This window comes from Capricornis sumatraensis, chromosome X, assembly GCF_032405125.1.
Source record: "Capricornis sumatraensis isolate serow.1 chromosome X, serow.2, whole genome shotgun sequence".
In the NCBI taxonomy this organism is placed as follows: Eukaryota; Metazoa; Chordata; class Mammalia; order Artiodactyla; family Bovidae; genus Capricornis; species Capricornis sumatraensis.
The window spans coordinates 78551278-78571639 of NC_091092.1; the positions used below are offsets into that span (position 1 = coordinate 78551278).

Genomic DNA, 20362 nt, shown 5'->3' on the forward strand with positions numbered 1-20362 from the left:
CAAACAAGTAATCTCAAAAATATACAAGCAGCTCCTGCAGCTCAATTCCAGAAAAATATACGACCCAATCAAAAAATGGGCCAAAGAACTAAAGAGACATTTCTCCAAAGAAGACATACAGATGGCTAACAAACACATGGAAAGATGCTCAACATCACTCATTATCAGAGAAATGCAAATCAAACCACACTGAGGTACCATTTCACGCCAGTCAGAATGGCTGCAATCCAAAAGTCTACAAGCAATAAATGCTGGAGAGGGTATGGAGAAAAGAGAGCCCTCTTACACTGTTGGTGGGAATGCAAACTAGTACAGCCACTATGGAGAACAGTGGGGAGATTCCTTTAAAAACTGGAAATAGAACTGCCATATGCCCAGCAATCCCACTGCTGGGCATACACATCGAGGAAACCAGAATTGAAAGAGATACGTGTACCCCAATGTTCATCGCAGCACTGTTTATAATAGCCAGGACATGGAAGCAACCTAGATGTCCATCAGCAGATGAATGGATAAGAAAGCTGTGGTACATATACACAATGGAGTATTACTCAGCCATTAAAAAGAATACATTTGAATCAGTTCTAATGAGGTGGATGAAACTGGAGCCTATTATACAGAGTGAAGTAAGCCAGAAAGAAAAATACCAATACAGTATACTAATGCATATATATGGAATTTAGAAAGATGGTAATGATAACCCTGTATGCGAGACAGCAAAAGAGACACAGATGTATAGAACAGTCTTTTGGACTCTGTGGGAGAGGGAGAGGTGGGATGATTTGGGAGAATGGCATTGAAACATGTATAACATCATATATGAAACGAATCGCCAGTCCAGGTTTGATGCATGATACTGGATGCTTGGGGCTGGTGCACTGAGACGACCCAGAGGGATGGTACGGGGAGGGAGGAGGGAGGGGGGTTCAGGATGGGGAACACGTGTATACCTGTGGCGGATTCATGTTGATGTATGGCAAAACCAATACAATATTGTAAAGTAATTAACCTCCAATTAAAATAAATAAATTTATATTTTTTTTAAAAAAAGAGTGAACATGACTCTAATCAAAGGGCTGCCAAGTGAAAGTGAAAGTTGCTCAGTCGTGTCTGACTCTTTGTGACCCATGTAAATAGTCCATGGAATTCTCCAGGCCAGAATACTGGAGTGGGTAGCTGTTCCCTTCTCCAGATCTTCCCAGCCTGGGATGGAACCCAGGTCTCCCAAACTGCAGGCAGATTCTTTACCAGCTGAGCCACAAGGGAAGTATCACCATTTGTTTAATCAAGTTATATGCAGCCTTGCCTGTCATGAAAAAATAATAAAAGTTTGACATCCAGCAGTAGTTAGTTAAGTAAAGCATGGCACATGCAAATGATGGAATAATCTACAGCTATTACAATTATGTTGTAGAACACACTGTACAAGATAATTCCTACTTTGAAAAAAGACATATGTGAAAAGAAAACAAAGGACTGGAAGGATATACATCAAAAAGAGTAGTTGTATCTCCAGGTATGATGAGTAGGATAAAAGTGATCATTGCTTTCTTCTTCAAACTTTCTATGCTTTTCAATGTTTTTACAGTGAACCTTTATATTTTTATAATCAGAAAAGTATATATATAACTAAAATGAAAGAACTCTCATTAAGACAGGGACTGAGTTTCTACCTGTTATGGTGTTCACAGAACTTTAGGACTGCTTTATAAACGGTGAATAACAAGTAATAGTACTCAGTACTATGTCATAACTGTAACAAGGCTGAAACAAGTGTTGAATTGCAGGCCACAGTCTTACTCAACACCTGCTCTATTGTCCCCCATCAGCTCATTCTATGTTAGAGCCCTTCATCTGTGGCTAATACATACTCAAACCTATTAAATACGGGCAATCTTCGCTTACTCAAAGAGACATATATATACATACATACACATATATTTTAACAACATGAAGGCTCGAGTGTATGAAGTCCCAAATCATTCATGAAATCAGCTGTTTCTCTTATAATACTAACAAGTATCTATTAAACACCTGCTATATGTCAGGCAAGTGTACATCTCACTTAATCTTAGTAGCATTGCTATATGAGGTATCATTAGATTCACTATTTCTTTCCAGTCATTTTCTTTTCTATACAATTGTATTTATTTATTTATTTTTGGCTGTGCTGGGTCTTCACTGCTGCTTGGGCTTTTCTTCCCTTGTGGCAAGCAGGGGCTACTCTCTACTTGCAGTGCTCGGGCTTCTCATTCTGCTGGCTTCTCTTCTTGCAGAGCATGGGCTCTATAGCACTCAAGCCTCAGTAGTTGCGGCTCCTGGGCTCTAGAGTACAGGCTCAACAGCTGTGGCCCACGGGTTTAGGACTTAGTTGGTCCGCAACAGGTGGGATCATCTTGGATCAGGGATTGAACCCGTGTTTCCTGCATTGGCAAGCAGATTCTCTACCACTGAGCCATCAGGGAACCCCTTTGCAGTAATTTTCTAAGCACACCTATATATAGAATTTTTCTAAAAGTTAGCATCATATTTTAACTCCTTTTGTAAAAAATGTAATATCAGAAGTGTTTTCATGTATCATTTGTTTTAATAGACTATTTTTAGAGTAGTTTTAGGTTTGCAGCAAAATAGAGCTGAAAGTACAGAGTTCCCATATACTCCCTGCCCTCCCTGCCTCCCAGCTCCACAGCCTCCCTTAACTATCAACCTCCCCCACCAGCGTGGTACATCTGTTGCAATTGATGAACCTACACTGAGGCATTTGTTGTTGTTGTTCAGTTCCTAAGTCGTGTCCAACTCTTTGCCACCCCATCAACTGCAGCATGCCAGGCTTTCCTGTCCTCTACTATCTCCTAGAGTTTGATCAAGTTCATGTCCATTGAGTCGGTGATGCTATCTAACCATTCATCCTCTGCCACCCATTGGAAAAGACCCTCATGCTGGGAAAGATTAAAGGCAAAAGAAGAAAAGGGCGGCAGGAGATGACACATTAATATCATTCAAAACCCATACTTCAGGTAAGAGTTCACCTTTGTTGTACATTCTATGAGTTCTAACATGTCACAAACATGTATTCACCATTACAGAATCATGCAGAATAGTTTCACTGCCTTAAAAATCCTGTGCTCTACATCATTCGTTTTTTCAAAAATGTGTTTGTTAATGATTACATTTATTGTATGAATATAACCAAAGTTGATTTGACCAGCCCCTATTGTAGATTTAGATGGTTTTCTTATCTCTGTTTAAAAGATGAGAAAAATAAGACCTAGTGACTTGACAAGTGATGTATTCAAAGGCAACTGGCTAAAAAGAAGACAGAGTTGAGATTAGAGTTCTGGTCTGTCTCCAGAACCCACACACTATACTTCTGAATACACCATCAACCCCCTTTAGATTGTCTCCCCTCAACTTGAAACCAGGCACAAGGATCACAACCAGAGCAGCCAAAGATCCAAGCATGTGTTGAGAAGGGCTGGCAATACAAAAGAACAAGGTGGCCCAACTGAGATGGAACAAACTGAAAACGCAAAAAGGAGGTACAGGGACAGAGAAATCAGAAAGTGAGAGATGGTTACACAGTATACTGGTTAAGATAAAGAGAAAGCTGGGTTTGGGAAACCTAAAGGGGAAAATTCTTACTTTTATCTCTGTGTACAGGAGAGAGCAAAGATAACCTCAAGGCCATGAGGGGAGCCAGGAAGGATAAGGTTTCTGAGAAAGTGAATGAGGCAAGGCAGGATAAGACTCTCAAGGACTACAAGGCTAGGAGAGGCTTAGTGTGGGAAGGAAGAAAGGCCCAGAGCAAAGAGGCAGGCCAGAGCAGGAACTGGACACCAAACCTACAAATGTGTTGGGACTCCCTTCCAGCCCGAGCCTCTTCTAGTATCTCAGGATACTAAATACTCTCCAGCCCTTAGAGGGGAAGTGGAGAGCGGGGATTGTAAAGTGCTCTAACTCTAAAGAGGTCTGGGAATGGATCCTGGCACGCATTTTTTTTTTTTTAAAGCCAGTAGGCCTAATGCTAATACCCCCTCCCCCTCCCCTACTTCTCTAGCTTCAACCCCAGCCACACCCACATGCTAAGGACCATCCAGGAGGGGGAGTGTGTGTTGTGTGTGTGCGCGCGCGCGCGTGCGTGCTCGTGCCTAAGAGAGACAGAGAGACAGAGACAAAAAAGAGACTGGGGGAGAGAGTGCGCGCGGTGGGGGTGGGGGGTGGGGGACAAGGACAGAAAGGAGGGAGAAACAGAGAGAAAGGAGGAAGAAAATCTGTCGGCCTCGGTGAGGAAAACTACTGAAGAGATAACTCAGGGGGCTCTTGGGGGAAGACTTAGGGAGAAGATCCCAGAACTTACCCTAAGACCGTGGAAGGAGTGGGGGAGTGTCTTTGCAGGACCTGGTTTTGGGGTCACCAGGCAGTAACGGTTACTGCATAGGCGTTGTCATTGAGCCAGAGCCATTTAACCCGCCCTGGGTGGCTGGAGAGCAGGCTTAAGACACCCCACAACTCTGAGTCTCAGAATGGTTAGGAGGGCCCGAGGCTGCAGACAAGAGGAGGAGGGGCACGTGAGGGCTGGGTCCCTGCCTCCCCCCACCCTCCGCTGTCACTCATTACCCCAACAGTCGCCCAGGGGGCGGGCTCCGGAGAGGTGGGGTTGGGGGGAGGGTAATCTTGGCAGGCGCCTGCTGCATGGCGTAGGTAGGGACTGTTGAGGGGGGCGGACGCCGGGGGGTTGAACACGAGTGGGAAGGGGAGAGAGACACGAGGAGGGGGAGGGGACCGGGAACCATTTGAATGAGAGGAGGGGATCACGGGTAGAGTGGGCTCCAGGAGGTAGGGCGGGCGCGGGTGTTGACGAGGGGCCAGACTCGAGCCAGGTAAGGGAAGCAGGTGCGTAGATTTGTTTTTTGTGGGTTAGTGTACTCGGCCCTTTGGTGGAAAAGGGGGTGCCTCCTTCCCCAGGGGCAGGCTTCCAAGCTCCGGAGGCTAGCTTTTCCTCAACTAGCGGGGCCCCGGGCGGGGGCTCGAGCTCCATCTCCAGTGCCGACGTTCCACTCCGCAATTTCCAGGCGTCCGTTGGGCTGGGAGTCTCGCGCCGGGGGCCGGCGCTGTCTCGCGAGCCCCCTCCTTGAGCCAGCCAATGGGGTTGGTTGCTGACGCCGCCCGCCCGCCTGGTGCATAGCGCTGGGCTCCGCGAGCGGCGCTGCCATTTAAAGGGGCCGCGACCCCTGTCCCGGCTGCTAGGGAGGGAGGTGGAGAAGGAGCGCGGGGCCGTCGCTGACTGCAGTTCTAGGCTTGTAGCGGTTACACTAACCCTGCCGCAGGTAGGGGTCGGGCCTGACTAAGCCGAACCGAACCTGCAGGCAAGAGCTCGCAGTAGCCGGGAGGGGGGTCTGAAGAGAGACCGTAGCTCCAAAATGTCTTCCTGTAAATGCCTGCGGTGGGGGGTGGGCAACAGGAGAAGAAGGACCAGGGGAGCTATAGGAAAGGGGGACTGGGCTTGAGGAAGTGGGCGACCCTGAAAGGTAACTGGGGGGAGGGGTTAGGAAAGGCAGTTGGGGGGGCGGGGAAGGGGCTGAGGGACGACTAGGCAACGCGGGGAGGGGGGGTGGGGCCAGACAGGGTGGGTAAAGACTGGGGAACTGGGGGGCTCTAGGAGAGAGGGGAGGGGAGATAGAAACTGAGACCGCGGGGGCGGGAAAGGCTCCTGGTGGCTACGGCCCTGGGAGACTCTAAGGGGGCGTTCAGCCGGAGTTGAGCGGGGGGAGTGAAAGGTGAAGGGGGAGGGGAACTGGGAGTTGAAATGGGGTGGCGGGGGCTAGGCGGGCGGGTGGAGCGCCTGAAGAGTGGGGGTACAGGGCCAAGGCGGGGAACGCTTCTTCCCACAGGGGGCGCTGTACTGGGGGGAGGAGTGGTCATTCGCACTAAAACCTGTGGTAATGCTTGTCGATAGTGGTGGGGGCGGTTCAAGAGAAATCCAAGTGGATGGTGGGGTGTGTCCCAGAGCCTATATAAGAAGGAATTCTGGCGAAGACCGCCTCTTTTGCCCCCTTTTCTACCCTTAATCTACAGCCCACATCCAGTCATCCTCATGGATCCCAGTGATTTCCCCAGTCCGTTTGACCCATTGACCCTGCCAGAGAAGCCCTTGGCTGGAGACCTTCCAGTAGACATGGAATTTGGAGAGGATCTACTGGAATCTCAGACTGCCCCAACTCGAGGATGGGCCCCCCCTGGCCCTTCTCCATCCTCAGGAGCCCTGGACCTGCTTGATAACCCTGCTGGCCTGGAAAAAGACCCTGGAGTCCTGGATGGAGCCACTGAGCTGCTGGGGCTGGGGGGGCTGCTCTATAAAGCCCCTTCTCCCCCAGAGGTGGACCATGGTCCTGAGGGGACCCTTGCATGGGATACAAGCGATCAGACCCTAGAGCCTGGACCAGGGGGCAGGACCCCTGAGGTGGTGCCACCTGACCCAGGGGCTGGGGCAAATCCCTCTTCACCTGAGGGGCTACTAGAGCCTTTGGCTCCAGATTCTCCAATAACTCTGCAATCCCCACATATTGAAGAGGAGGAGACCACCTCCATAGCTACAGGGAGAAGGGGCTCCCCTGGGCAGGAGGAGGAGCTTCCCCAAGGGCAACCACAGAGCCCAAATGGCCCCCCCAGCCCTTCAGTGGGAGAGACTCTGGGGGATGGAATCAACAGTTCTCAGACCAAACCTGGGAGCCCTAGCCCCCCTGCACACCCTTCCTTGCCAGGTAGGTTGCCTGATCAGCTGGAAAATCAAGGCTGGGGGATGGTAAGGAGGTGGCTGTGTGTTTGGGGAAGAAGTGGGGTTGGAGAGTAGGGATGTGTATGGAGGAGTTAGGGGTTTGGAAAGGAGGAATGGAGATGTGGTGAAGAAGATGAAGGAAAGTAGGGAGGGAGACGCTCTGGAGGAAAGATAGGGGCAAGATTTCAGGGGGTGGGTTGAGAAGGCTGAATTTTGTGGGAGAGAGTCCCTTTTTCTTCTCCCGATGGGCTTTTGGTACCAGGGTCCTGCTTCCTTCAGGACTTGGGGAGGACACCAGGCTTCTTGGTTCTAAGATCTTTCTGTTTTGTTCTAGATGAGAGTGGGGTTTCTGGGTTTGATGAATGATGCTAGGTTCTGGAGCCAAGTGCAGAGTGCTTTCAGAGGAATGGTAGACATGCAGGGCCTAGGATTGTGTCTCTGATAGAGACTTAAGAGGCTTGCATTTCTTCCCAGTTCTACCTAGCACTGTGCCTCTCCCAGGTTGTGACCAGGGTCTTAGGGCTTATATAACTACCTGAGTCCAGGGGAACCTCCCCATACATTATTGCTTCCTTTTCCCCTTGCTACCTTTGGGTGGTTGCATTTGTTTTTGTTGATAAACTATGAATTCTTGAAAGGGATGTTACCTATATTTCCTTAACTCCCAACCATTGGGATAGAAAGCTGGTGGGAAGGTAGGATTGTTTTTTCATGGAGAATAGCTGCAGCCCGCCCCCCCCCCCCCACTTAGTGCAGAGCTCGAGGTAACCCTGAGAGGGGCCTCAAGAAGCCACAGGCACGTGAGTTTTCCCTTTCAGTTTTGAGTAAGTTCTTCCCCAGGAATGGAGGCGGGGGTTGAGCCGGGGAGGGGGTGGTGAGGGCAGGCTCAAGAATTAGGCTGCTTTCTGCTTCCTTTGCAGGAGATGGCCTGACTGGGAAGGCGAGTGAGAAGCCGCCTGAGAGGGTGAGGGGGGAGGGGATTGGAAGGAGTCTGGTTCCCCCTATAGCTCTGGGAAGGGCAGACCCTTCATTTTCCCTCCCAGATGTTGTTCTGTGGAGAGTGTGTGTGAGGAGAGTTAGGAGGAGGGAGGGAGCACTTGTGTCTATTGCTTCTTAAGGAGAAAGTCCAGCCTCCTTTTCTCCCCTACTCCTAAGGGCTGGGCCCAGGGTCCCTACTCTCTCTTCCCCCTCCCATCTCTGTACACCCCCCAAACCCTGTACTAGTGCAGCTGGCCCTTTAGCCTGCCCTTGGTGTCAGCTTTCCTCCCTCCCCATGTTTCCAAGGTGCAGAAGAGAAGCGAGCGCGTTAGAAGAGTAGAGCCTCCAAAACCTGAGGTTGTGGATTCCACTGAGAGCAGTGAGTAGGACTTGAAGTGTGACCGGGTGGGATGTAGCCGGAATGGATCTCCCAGCTCCTGTGGTGCTGTGCACCATGCAGAATGTGAAGCGCCTATCTCTGCCCTGGATTGGCATGGGAACCTGGGGCAGTGGGGGAAATTGAAAACAAGAGCAGTGAGAATGGAGTTTCCTGTTTCAGCTCTGCCATCCCTGTCCCCGAATCTTCTCACGTGGATCCCTACCTTCCCCTCCCTAGGACATTGCAGAGTAACTAAGGGATGGTGACACCAGTAGCTTGAGATTCCAGTGTAATAGGGGCAGAGTGGAAAGCCAAGAACCATGGGGATTGGGGATCCCAGGATCAGCTGAACTACCTGCAGGTCAGGTGATGGCTGGAGGCCTGGTCCCTTAGCCTTTTCTCCCCGCGCACCCCCCCTCCCCTGCCCAGTTCCAGTGTCAGATGAGGATTCTGATGCCATGGTAGATGACCCAAACGATGAGGACTTCGTGCCATTCCGGCCCCGGCGCTCTCCTCGCATGTCTCTACGCTCAAGCGTGGCACAGAGAGCCGGACGCTCTTCAGTAGGCACCAAGATGACGTGTGCCCACTGCCGGACACCGCTGCAGAAGGGCCAGACGGCCTACCAGCGCAAGGGGCTGCCGCAGCTCTTCTGCTCTTCATCCTGCCTCACCACTTTCTCCAAGAAACCCTCTGGCAAAAAGACCTGCACCTTCTGCAAGAAGTACGTGAGGGTCTGGGGCTATGGGGAGAGCAGGGATCAGGCCGGGAGTAAAGGGTGAGACAGATTCTGTTGGCAAGACCCTAGCACCATATGGGATAGAGCAATTCACTAATAGGAAGGGTGTCTGAGAATGTTTTTGATTCTGTGGTCATTGATCCCAGAGGAGGAAGGTAGAGGCTCGTGAAATGAGGGGGTGGTATCAACTAAATGTACAAACCTGTTCCCACCTCCAGGGAGATCTGGAACACCAAGGACTCAGTTGTGGCGCAGACCGGTTCGGGAGGCTCCTTCCATGAGTTCTGCACATCCGTCTGTCTCTCCCTGTATGAGGCCCAGCAGCAGCGCCCAATTCCCCAGTCTGGGGATCCTGCTGATGCCACTCGCTGCAGCATATGCCAGAAGACTGGAGAGGTGAGGAAGCTGGATGGGGGCTGACTTGCAGAGCCTGGCCAGCCCTGAGCCACCCCTGCAATCCTGGGGCTGCAGGGGCCAGGCCCTGTGGATGAGGGATGTGGGGAGGGGGAAGCAGCCATTGTGAGGGAGTGGATTCAAGGCTAGAGCTTCTCCAGGATTGTGTGCGGCTGGCCGTCCTTGCCTCCCAGGACCTCAGCATCAAGTCGACATCCTGATGTGCAGGTTGGGGGGTCCCTGGGCCCGCTGTCTGCTGTAAAGGTCTAGGGTGAGGTGGGGTGGGCCATCCTTGCACCAGGGTGGGTGGTGGTGGCCAGGCCCCAGCTCAGGGTGTGTGTGTGTGTGTGTGTGGCAGGTCCTGCATGAGGTCAGCAATGGCAGCGTGGTGCACCGGCTCTGCAGCGATTCTTGCTTCTCCAAATTCCGGGCCAACAAGGGACTGAAAACCAACTGTTGTGACCAGTGCGGGGCTTACATCTACGCCAAGACTGGGAGCCCTGGCCCCGAGCTCCTCTTCCACGAGGGCCAACAAAAGCGGTTCTGCAACACAACCTGCTTGGGGGCATACAAGAAGGTGGGGCCGAGGGAGTAGTGCATTAGAGGGCTGTGGAAGGGGGTGCGGTCCTTGGGTGAGAAATAAAGGTGCCTGACGGGTCGAGGGCTGGGAGAAATAAAACAAATAAAGGGGGTTTCAATTGTATCTGTTATGTTTTATTTTTGAAGCTGGCTGGTGGACACACAGGTGTTTGTTATCTCATCATCTATACTTCTTTTGTATGCCTGAAATATCTCATGTTTTAAAACTTTTAAAAATAAAAGTGAAGGGACAAATCCAGCCTCAGCCTCTCCTTCCCCATCCTCACAGAAAAACACACGGGTGTACCCATGTGTCTGGTGCAAGACCCTGTGTAAGAACTTTGAGATGCTATCCCATGTGGACCGTAATGGCAAGACCAGCTTGTTCTGTTCCCTGTGCTGTACCACTTCTTACAAAGCGAAGCAGGCAGGGCTCACTGGTAGGTGCGAAGCCCTCTTCTCTGAGACCCCTGCTGGCCTTCCTTCTACCTCCCATACTCCTTCTATGGTAACCCCTGCTGCCCAACTTCAGCCCCAGCCACACTCTCCCATGGATTTCCTGTTCCATCTCTGCACTGCCTTACACCTGCTGTGTGTTCTCTCTTTCTCTCTCTCTTTCTCTTCCTCTCCTTCTCTCTCTCTCCTTTTCTCTCTGTGCCCCAGGCCCTCCCCGACCCTGCAGCTTCTGCCGCCGCAGCCTCTCTGACCCCTGTTACTACAACAAGGTTGATCGCACAGTCTACCAATTCTGCAGCCCCAGCTGCTGGACCAAGTTCCAGGTACTCCAGACCCTGGACGCGGGATAATGGGTGTGGCAATAGAGAGGGTATGAGATCTGGGGTAGGTAGGCCTGGGCAGAGCAAAGAGCAAGCCTGACTTCCCCTCCCTCCGCCAGCCCACTGCACACATCTTGCCCCTCCCTTGTTTGTCTTCCTTCCCTCCAGCGCACGAGCCCTGAGGGGGGCATTCACCTGAGCTGTCACTACTGCCACAGCCTCTTCAGTGGCAAGCCTGAGGTCTTGGACTGGCAGGTAAGATCCCCACCCCCACCCATATTTTGCTACATGACCAGACGTCTGTCTGAAGGGATCCTTCCACTTGGCTCTCGCTGGGTCCAGATGTCGCAGCCCTGTTCCCCCACCCCATGCCCCATCCTAGGACCAGGTGTTCCAGTTCTGCTGTCGTGATTGCTGTGAGGACTTTAAGCGCCTCCGGGGTGTGGTGTCCCAGTGTGAGCATTGCCGGCAGGAGAAACTCCTGCATGAGAAGCTCCGATTCAGTGGGGTGGAGAAGAGCTTCTGCAGCGAAGGTAAGGAGATGGGGAAGGGCCAGAGAGTCCTGTACCTTGCAACTGGGAAGAACAGCAGATTAAGTAAGGTAGGCTTGCAGGGTGGTCCATTCTGCTTAGGACACTCTGGAGGCTGTTAGACATTTCGGGTGCACTGCCTTGAGAAAGTTGGGTCTCATGGCCACATGGAGATCTCATGTCTCTGGACTCTTCTCTGTTGCCCCCTTTCCAGGCTGTGTGCTGCTATACAAACAGGACTTCACTAAGAAGCTGGGATTATGCTGTATCACTTGTACTTACTGCTCCCAGACCTGCCAGCGCGGAGTCACTGAGCAGCTGGATGGCAGCACCTGGGACTTCTGCAGCGAGGACTGTAAGAGCAAGTACCTGCTGTGGTACTGCAAGGTAAGGGGGGCTGCATGTCACAAAGGAAGGCAAGGGCAGCAAGGAGCACAGGCTGTTGTGCCACCATCAGGCTGTGGGTCCATCTCCAGGGAGGGGATTCCGACTAGCCCAGCTTCTGTAGAGTGGCATGGATTATCCCAGGGCAAAGGACCCAGCACATTTTAGGGAGGCAGGTCTGACCACTTTGTCAACACCCTCAGGCTGCCCGGTGCCATGCCTGTAAGCGCCAGGGGAAGCTGCTGGAGACCATCCACTGGCGTGGGCAGATCCGTCATTTCTGCAACCAACAGTGTCTGCTGCGCTTCTACAGCCAGCAGAACCAACCCAACCTGGATACCCAGAGTGGGCCTGAGAGCCTCCTGAACAGTGAGTCCTGGGCAGGGGGCACAGTCTGTTAGAACTGGCCTGGACTCCTCTGACCCTGGGCCCAGCCACTTTCTTCTTCCTCTCCTGCTTTCACCTCATCCCTGGCCAGAGCTCCTGTTTCTGTGTTGTTTTTTAGCTTCTGAACTGTGCAGGTACTAGAGAAGTCTCATTTAAAGGTTCTGAGAGCTTTAAAAAAGGGGTTCTGAGAGTTAGATCCTACTGATTTTCTATAAGGGATATATTGTAAGGAATGGGTACCTACCCTGGTAGAGTGGGGCATATGGGGGTTGTGGTTAGTTTTCAGAGAGAAGGAAATGTCAACACAAGCTCAACGTAAACATCTTTAGGGAGAATGAAGACTATTGTCATTTCTAGAATATCACCATGGACCCTCCACACTCCAGGGGTACTAAACTCCTGATGGCCATTTAATGGAAGGTCTCAAATTATGAGTTATCGGGGAAGCAATGTTTTTAATCCTTCTTGGAAGCCAGGAGCAAAGAATCTTTTTGGCCACTATTGCTGGGACCTAGAGAAGATTAGAGCTGGGGTGGAGTGAAGGGAAAATTCTAGACTTACCATTCACATTCAGAGTTCTCTTAACAAAGCCCTCCTGGAGCAGGGGTGAGGAAAACAGAGAGCTAGTGCCTCAGATGAGAGCATTCATTTGTTTTGATCTACAGGTCAGTCTTCTGAGGCAAAGCCCCAGACACCCTCTCAAACCAAAGTGGAGAACAGAAACACCATAAAGACCCTACAGGAAAATGGAAATCTGGGCAAGGTCAAGGCAAGAGCCAAGGGGGAAGATGGTCTCAAAGGGGTTACCGTAGCAGTGGTACTCATGTTCCTTTGTGTTTGCAGATCCCTGTGAAGACCCGACCAGCCCCCGCTGCTCCTACTCCTCCACCACCACCGCCGCCACCCCCAGCAGCACCCCGCAAAAACAAAGCTGCCATGTGTAAACCACTGATGCAGAATCGGGGGGTCTCCTGCAAGGTGGAGATGAAGTCCAAAGGGAGTCAGACAGGTGAGTGAGGGTACCAAGGCGCCACAGGCTGTATTTCATGGTCTTAGGCCTCCTCCTGTGCCTGGGAGCTGGACAAGGGAGTTTCTTAGATGGCTAAAGTGTCCTGCATATTGTCTTGGAATCCCAGGGTCATCTGTCAACATTTGTTTCAAGGGCAGCTTTGTGATACTGAGCACATGTTAGAGCTTTTAGGGGTGATGAACAAATATCAGTTCCTGGGGTGGATGTGACTCATCTGCCAGGGTCTCTGAGAAGACCCCTTTCCTGTCAACAGAAGAGTGGAAGCCACAGGTGATTGTGCTGCCCATCCCAGTGCCCATCTTTGTGCCAGTGCCTATGCATCTGTACTGCCAGAAAGTCCCGGTGCCTTTCTCAATGCCTATCCCGGTGAGTGTTCCTGCCTTTCCTGCTGGGGGCCTCTTTCACTTTTCCAGGCTGGAGGCCACCACCCCCACTGTCTCCCTCTCACTAGCCGTTCATCTCATGTACTAGTGTGGTTCTTGGCATTTAGTTGGGATTCATGCCTCCAGGTGCCTGTGCCCATGTTCCTGCCCACTACCTTGGAGAGCACAGACAAGATTGTGGAGACCATTGAGGAGCTGAAGGTGAAGATCCCATCCAACCCCTTGGAGGCCGATATCCTGGCTATGGCAGAGATGATCGCAGAGGCCGAGGAGTTAGACAAGGCCTCATCTGACCTTTGTGGTATGCCATGGGCAGCGGTGGTGAGGGAGACAGGGTGCTGCCAGTCTGTGTCTGCCTAAGGGGGTGGAGAATGGTGATCTTGTTGCCTGGTGGGATTGGGGAACAGTTGGGATCAGCCCCTGAAAGCCTTTTGGGGGTGCCAAGGGGGAGCTGCAGAGACTGAGCCAACCTCCCTGCCACCTAGATCTTGTGAGCAACCAGAGTGCAGAGGGACTTCTGGAAGATTGTGACCTGTTTGGGCCAGCTCGGGATGATGTCCTGGCCATGGCCGTCAAGATGGCCAATGTGTTGGATGAGCCTGGACAAGACTTGGAGGCAGACTTCCCCAAGAGTGAGTAGGATTCAGGGTGTGCCCACTGCATATAGTAGCATGTGCACCGTCAGGAAAGAAGTGTTGCTTGTGACCCCAAGAAGACTCTCACAGAGAGCAGTGCCAGAGATATCAGGACACTTTCCTACACTTGACTCTTTTTTTTTTTTTCTTCTTTTTGTAGTTGTTATAAAACACATAACATAAAATTTACCAACTTAACCATGTTTTAAGTTTATAATTCAGTAGTGTTAGGAATGTTCTCAATGTTGTGAATTTTGTGTGTACATGCCTGTGAGCACGTTCTTTGTGTATAGCTTTGTCCTGTTGACTACAATGAAGATGTCTGGGAGGCTCATCTCAAGTCAAGTGGACAAGTAGTGGGAGTGAGGTGGGAGGACTACAGGGCTGAGGTCTTAAAAAATCGATTTCTTCTTCCTTTCCCCTCTAGATCCTTTGGACATTAACCCCAGTGTGGACTTCCTCTTTGATTGTGGCCTGGTAGGGCCTGAGGACGTGTCTACTGAGCAAGACCTTCCCCGAGCCATGAGGAAGGTGAGGACTGGAGCTGCTATATCCACAGAAGAGGGATGGAGGCATGAAGGGTAGTGGGGTGGGTGTGGGGCTTTCATAGCCAAATCAGAAGCCTTAGTTTCCCCTTCCCTAGCCTCCTTTCTCTACCACTGTGTGCATTGTGTTGTGTTATTAGCTCAATCATGTCCGACTCTTTGCAACCCCATGGACTGTAGCCCACCAGGCTCCTCTGTCCTTAGAATTCTCCAGGCAAGAATACTGGAGTGGGTTGCCATTCCATTCTCCAGGGACTGTGTACATTAAGGTACAGCCAAACTCTAGTTTCTCCCCAGTTCATCAGAGCTCATCAGAGCTGTTCCTGGGGTCCTGTGCTGTGGAAGCTGGCTGCGTTCTTACATTGGTCCCACCCCGCCCTGGTGGTGAACACTGTCCTGACTTGCTTCCACAGTGCTCCTGGCCTTACCTCTGCGACCCACTCCTTTCTCTTCCTCTCTAGGGTCAAAAGCGGCTGGTGCTTTCAGAGAGCTGTTCCCGGGACTCCATGAGCAGCCAGCCTAGTTGTACTGGACTCAACTATTCCTATGGTGTCAATGCTTGGAAGTGCTGGGTGCAGTCAAAATATGCCAATGGAGAAACCAGCAAGGGTGATGAGCTGCGCTTTGGCCGTAAGTACAAGGGGAAGGGGAGAGGGAGCAGGGCTGTGATTCAGCTGAAGGTGTCCATAGGGCATCCTGTGCAGATGTGGAGGAGTTGCAGAATAAGGGGAGATGCCATCTAGGTTTCAAGGCTGAAGGTTCTTTGTGTGATTATTGGGTTTGTTCTGGAGCTGGACATGACTAAGGGATGAAGGGGTTAATGATGGAGCTAAGGGAAATTCTCCATGTGGAGCTGTCTTAATGCCAGCTACCTCCACTGTGTATCTCTGCAGCCAAACCTATGCGTATCAAGGAGGATATTCTGGCCTGCTCAGCTGCTGAACTCAACTACGGTTTAGCCCAGTTTGTGAGAGAAATTACTCGACCCAACGGTGAACGATATGAACCTGATAGCATCTACTATCTGTGTCTTGGCATCCAACAGGTACCACTGACATGCTGCCGCACTTGTCGTAACTCAGCACAGTAGGCAGGGTCCTACCTGAAATGATTCTGTCCCACTTCCTGTTCCTCACCTCATCTGCTGCCTTGAGCAGGCATCTCCTACTCCAGACAGGACAAGAAATGACAATACTCTACCAAAATCAGAGCTGCACTCCAGGACTATTGACCAAGGAGCAATATTCATTGCTGTCTGGGTTGCTTTGTCGTCCTCAAACCCATGCTCAGAGGGGACGGATGGGCAGAGCGGGGTCTCCTGAATGGTGGGGTAATGTTTGGTTTCCATGGGGAGAAGTCAAACGTGCCTTAGCTGACAAGGGGGTCTGGGCTTGTGAAGAAGCAGCTGTGATACATCTCTTCTAAACTTCCTTCTCCTCTAGCAGGGCCTCAGCACTTGAGAGCTGTAGGTTTACCTGGGGAAAACCACTCTGGATCACTTAATCGAGCAACTGTTTCCCATGGTCTCCTAACTGTCAAGGTCGCCATGCCTGAGGCCGTTGACATCATTGTCTTTTCTCTAGGGCCCAGAGTCTAGCTGTATGTGTGTCTGTTTTTCTTTTTCCAGTACTTGTTGGAAAATAACCGAATGGTGAACATTTTCACGGACCTTTACTACCTGACTTTTGTTCAAGAACTCAACAAGTCTCTGAGTACCTGGCAGCCCACCCTCCTCCCTAACAGTAAGGGCCAGGGACTTGGCAACCCCTCTGCCCTTTGCTCTATTCTTCCAGTGTACCACTCCGAGCCCTGGACTCTTGGGTCTGCCACTCTTCACAAAAGGGTCTGAGTATAGGAGCACGTAGTTGGGTGCCTTGGGGTTTAGAGCTAAGGGAATCAGAGCCCCTGTCCTTGAACATGAGGAGGGGATCAAGACTTAGGTCTGAAGAGCTATCTCTGGGACCAAAAAAAGTGACCAGGGTTTGAGTGGTAAGTGAAGAAAGAAAGAAGTTGGACTCCTGAAGGTTTACATGAGTGAAGCTCCTAATACAGGTGGAAACTGTGGGAAAAAATCCCCCCCCAAACCCCACCAAAAGCCAACAAACAAATCCAGTCCTCCTGTGCAGTATAGCAAGGTGTCAGGATTTTGCGTGTGGTGGTCCTTTAGTGACCAAACGAGTCTGGTGTGCTCAGTGCTTGTGAGTGGCACTTGTGGGAGTAAAGGTGATAGGTGTGGGTAGCCAGTCCCTCCTGACAGCCTCTCCCCCTTGCCTTTGCAGATACAGTGTTCTCCCGAGTAGAGGAAGAGCACCTCTGGGAGTGTAAGCAGCTGGGGGTCTACTCACCCTTTGTCCTTCTCAACACCCTCATGTTCTTCAACACTAAGTTTTTTGGGCTGCAGACAGCCGAGGAGCACATGCAGCTCTCCTTCACCAATGTGGTGCGGCAGTCCCGCAAGTGTACCACCCCTCGGGGCACCACCAAGGTGGTGAGCATCCGCTACTATGCTCCTGTCCGCCAGAGGAAAGGGCGAGGTATGATGCTGCCCCCGCCTTTGCTTTTCCTCCCCCTCTGCTTTCCCCTTCCCTGCCCCATCATACCACCAGGTTGGCCCTCTCCATTATCTCTAGCTTCCCTATCCTTCCATTCCTGGGTTTCCAGAAAAAAGGAACAACACCCAGTCCTTCAGTCTGGTGGGAAGTGATTGTTGCATATAGGTCACCCAGTTGCCTGTTTCCTGCCTTTCCTCATTTCAGGGCAATTTACTTTTTAGGAGGTGTGGTGGACAGGTGGGAAGCTGTTGGGTGTGTTTGGCTGAAGGGGAGTTGACAAGAGTGAATGACAGGCTTTCCATGGCTCTGCTGCTGGGCGTAACTGCCACAGTACCTTGGTTTCTATTCTGGCCCTTGAGTCAGTTCCCAAGGTCCCTTCTTGACCTGAGACTCTACCAGGACTAATGTGTGGTGTGCTGGAGCCATGACTGTTTATCCCAGAAAGCAGCCCCGATTTTACAGTAGGGTCTGTTTTGTCAGTTTGTCCATGTGACTTCTGAGATCACCTCTTTAGGAAATCAACTTTGGGAAGATGATAGATAGTGTTTAACAGTGAGAACCAGGGCGCCCTTCAGAGTAGCACACTGCAGAATGTTGAGTTGGTGCAGAGACTGACCAACTCTTCTGCCTTTATTTCTCCATGAGCCCATTTTGTGTCCTGAGGCCTTCAACCTGTGCCCTGGACTGTGCTCTTGGAGGTCCTTTGTTGAGAGTGCACTTTTAATGAGTCCAGGTCATTTGCCTCCTCCACAGACACAGGTCCTGGGAAACGGAAGAGAGATGATGAAGCCCCCATCTTAGAGCAGCGTGAGAACCGCATGAATCCTCTCCGCTGCCCCGTCAAGTTCTATGAATTCTATCTCTCAAAATGGTGAGTTGGCAGGTTCACAGGAATGGCATTAGCCTGGGGACCCACGGGCTCTCCTTCTTCCAGTTACTGATCTCTGTCCACCTGCCCCCCTCCCATCCCCACCATTGCAGTCCTGAAAGCCTCCGGACACGCAACGATGTGTTCTACCTGCAACCTGAGCGGTCCTGCATCGCTGAGTCACCTCTCTGGTATTCTGTGATCCCCATGGACCGCAGCATGTTGGAGAGTATGCTCAATCGCATTCTGGCTGTGCGTGAGATTTATGAGGAGCTGGGTCGTCCCGGGGAGGAAGACCTGGACTGAGCCCACATGCTTCCCATATCCATCTTCCACACAACGTCTGTCCCACGGCCATGTCCCACAGGGTGACAGGCCCAGGAACGGATGCTACTCATTTTGAAGGGCCCTGACTGCCCTTTTCTACTCATCCATTCCCTGCCTTCCCTAGGAATCCCTGGCTTTTACCTTCTCCCAAACCACTTGATGACCACAAGGCCCCAGTCCTCTGTACTGAGAGACTGGTCTCCCAGTGGTGGGCAAAAACCAGCTAGGCCATTTTCTTCATGTTTCAGAGTAAACTCCTGGGGCCAAACTCTGAGTGAAGTGTTCATAGCTCTGGTGATCCTGTTGGCTTTGGGTTTCCTGACCCATCCCACATAGGTCAAGACCCTTGTTCCTAGGTTTGGCCGAGGGAAGAACCCAGCTGCCTTCTCAACCTTGTGCCCACTCACTTCTCTACTCTTCCCTGGTCACAAACTAAAGGGTCTTGTATGAAAGATACAAAAGAAACTATGAAAGTAATGAAGAGACCATTTACCTAAAACACAGAGCTTAGGCACTCTTGCCTCCCACAAGATAATTGGTGGTTGGAAGCCCCTCACTACCTTGTTCCTCCTCCCCACCCCAGCAAGCACCAACCCTTGGTGCTGCAATTTAAAAAATCTAAATGCTTTTTTTTCTTTCAAAGGCAGAGAATGACTCTTAAGTATGGGGAGAAGACGCCTATCCCCTTGGTTTATGTGTTTGTCTCTCTCTGCCATCTTAGGTTGACATGAGCCATGGTGTCAACATGCTTAGCGGCTTTCTGTAACTGCCTCCCTTTAGTTCAGTGGACAGAGTTCCAAAGGCAAAAACCACCTTCTGAATTAGGTTGGGGCTGGGTTCCCCACTCTTGTTCTTCCCCCATTGTAAGAGCCAGGCCAAGCCTGTGGGGGCCCTGAGTCATGCAGGATGGGATCTGTGGTCAAAGGATAGGTGAAGAACTGTGGGCATGGGTCCTGCCCCCACTGCCTCCATCTTTTCTCTTCCCCATCTTGCCTCTGTAGTTGCAGAAAACTCTTAGCGTCTGGCAAAGGGGGTACCTAGTTCTTTCCCTGTTGGCTTTGCTGTTCCCCAGCCTCCTTTTTGTGTTTTTATAACTGTCACCAGTTTAGCCACTGTTTAAATTGTATATATTGTTCTGAGGCACCTGGCCTGTCCCTTCAGTGAGCCATGCCCACCTTGTGTTGTAGTGAGAAGCTGTTGTCACGACTAACCTTCTGTCTCTGAAATTGTTTGTTTCAAATAAAGAGTTAAAATTGTCTTTTGCCTTCTCTTGGGGAGGGAGAGCAATGTTTTGAGGGGTGAAGGATATAGTGGAGCAATGCTGGACCACTTCAGATCTCTCAAGGTGTAAAGTGAGGTGTCCCACTGCAGGCTGAGAATCATTTTTATCCATCTCATTGAATGAATCCACTAGGAATATGGTCCTTGTTATAACAAGTTTACAAACACTCAAGAGAAAGATTTATGCAGCAGCTATCTATTAAGGACCTACTACGTTTAAGGACCTAGTTTCAGATTATACATTTCAAAGAAGACAGATGAATTAGACTGGGATCCTATCCCCAGCAGGTTCCCAGGCTAGACGGGGGAGAGAACAGTGAACAGTTAGCTGTGAGACTAGCAGAATGAAATACAATACCTAGTGCTATGGGAGAGCGAGGAATAAGGAATCATTTCAGGTTTACAGGGGGGTTGTGTGTAAGTTCACTGAGGGAGGTGGCAGTTGACTCAGGTCTCAGTAAGTAGGAGGGGTTGGGGACCAGCACAATCAAAGGCTGTGATTTCCGATGAGGGGGTGAGGGGATCAGATGTGCTGCTTTAGGGAGGAGATCTCCAGGACAATATGGAGGGTCGGGGGTAGGGTAGATCAGAAGGCAAGGACATCAGTGGAAGGATTGTAGCTAAAATTCTATGAGCTTCAATGGGGACAGAGAAGAAAAAGAGGATGAATTCAAAATGAGTTTCAGACATTTTGAAGGTCAAGTCTGTAGGCTATGGAAGAGAGGGAAGAATCAAACATGAAACCCACATTTCTGGCCTTGATGACTGGAAAAGTGAGACATCTTTTTTTTTTTTTTTTTTAACAGAACAAATCCACACTT

General features: G+C 50.9%; 1 protein-coding gene across 1 annotated transcript; it reads left to right on the forward strand.

The window, feature by feature from the left end:
- The first annotated feature begins 5235 nt into the window (after positions 1-5235).
- ZMYM3 (zinc finger MYM-type containing 3) lies at positions 5236-19420 on the forward strand. Its single transcript, XM_068962035.1, has 25 exons — positions 5236-5327; positions 6076-6761; positions 7696-7739; positions 8060-8132; positions 8562-8856; positions 9090-9267; positions 9623-9841; positions 10133-10283; positions 10507-10622; positions 10788-10874; positions 11002-11152; positions 11364-11536; positions 11737-11902; positions 12586-12683; positions 12764-12929; positions 13204-13316; positions 13460-13634; positions 13819-13965; positions 14396-14499; positions 14975-15143; positions 15407-15558; positions 16141-16255; positions 16793-17047; positions 17819-17936; positions 18047-19420. Exons 2-25 carry the CDS (start codon positions 6095-6097, stop codon positions 18237-18239), a joined length of 4125 nt encoding a protein of 1374 aa, XP_068818136.1. The 5' UTR covers positions 5236-5327; positions 6076-6094; the 3' UTR covers positions 18240-19420.
- Positions 19421-20362: the final 942 nt, after the last annotated feature.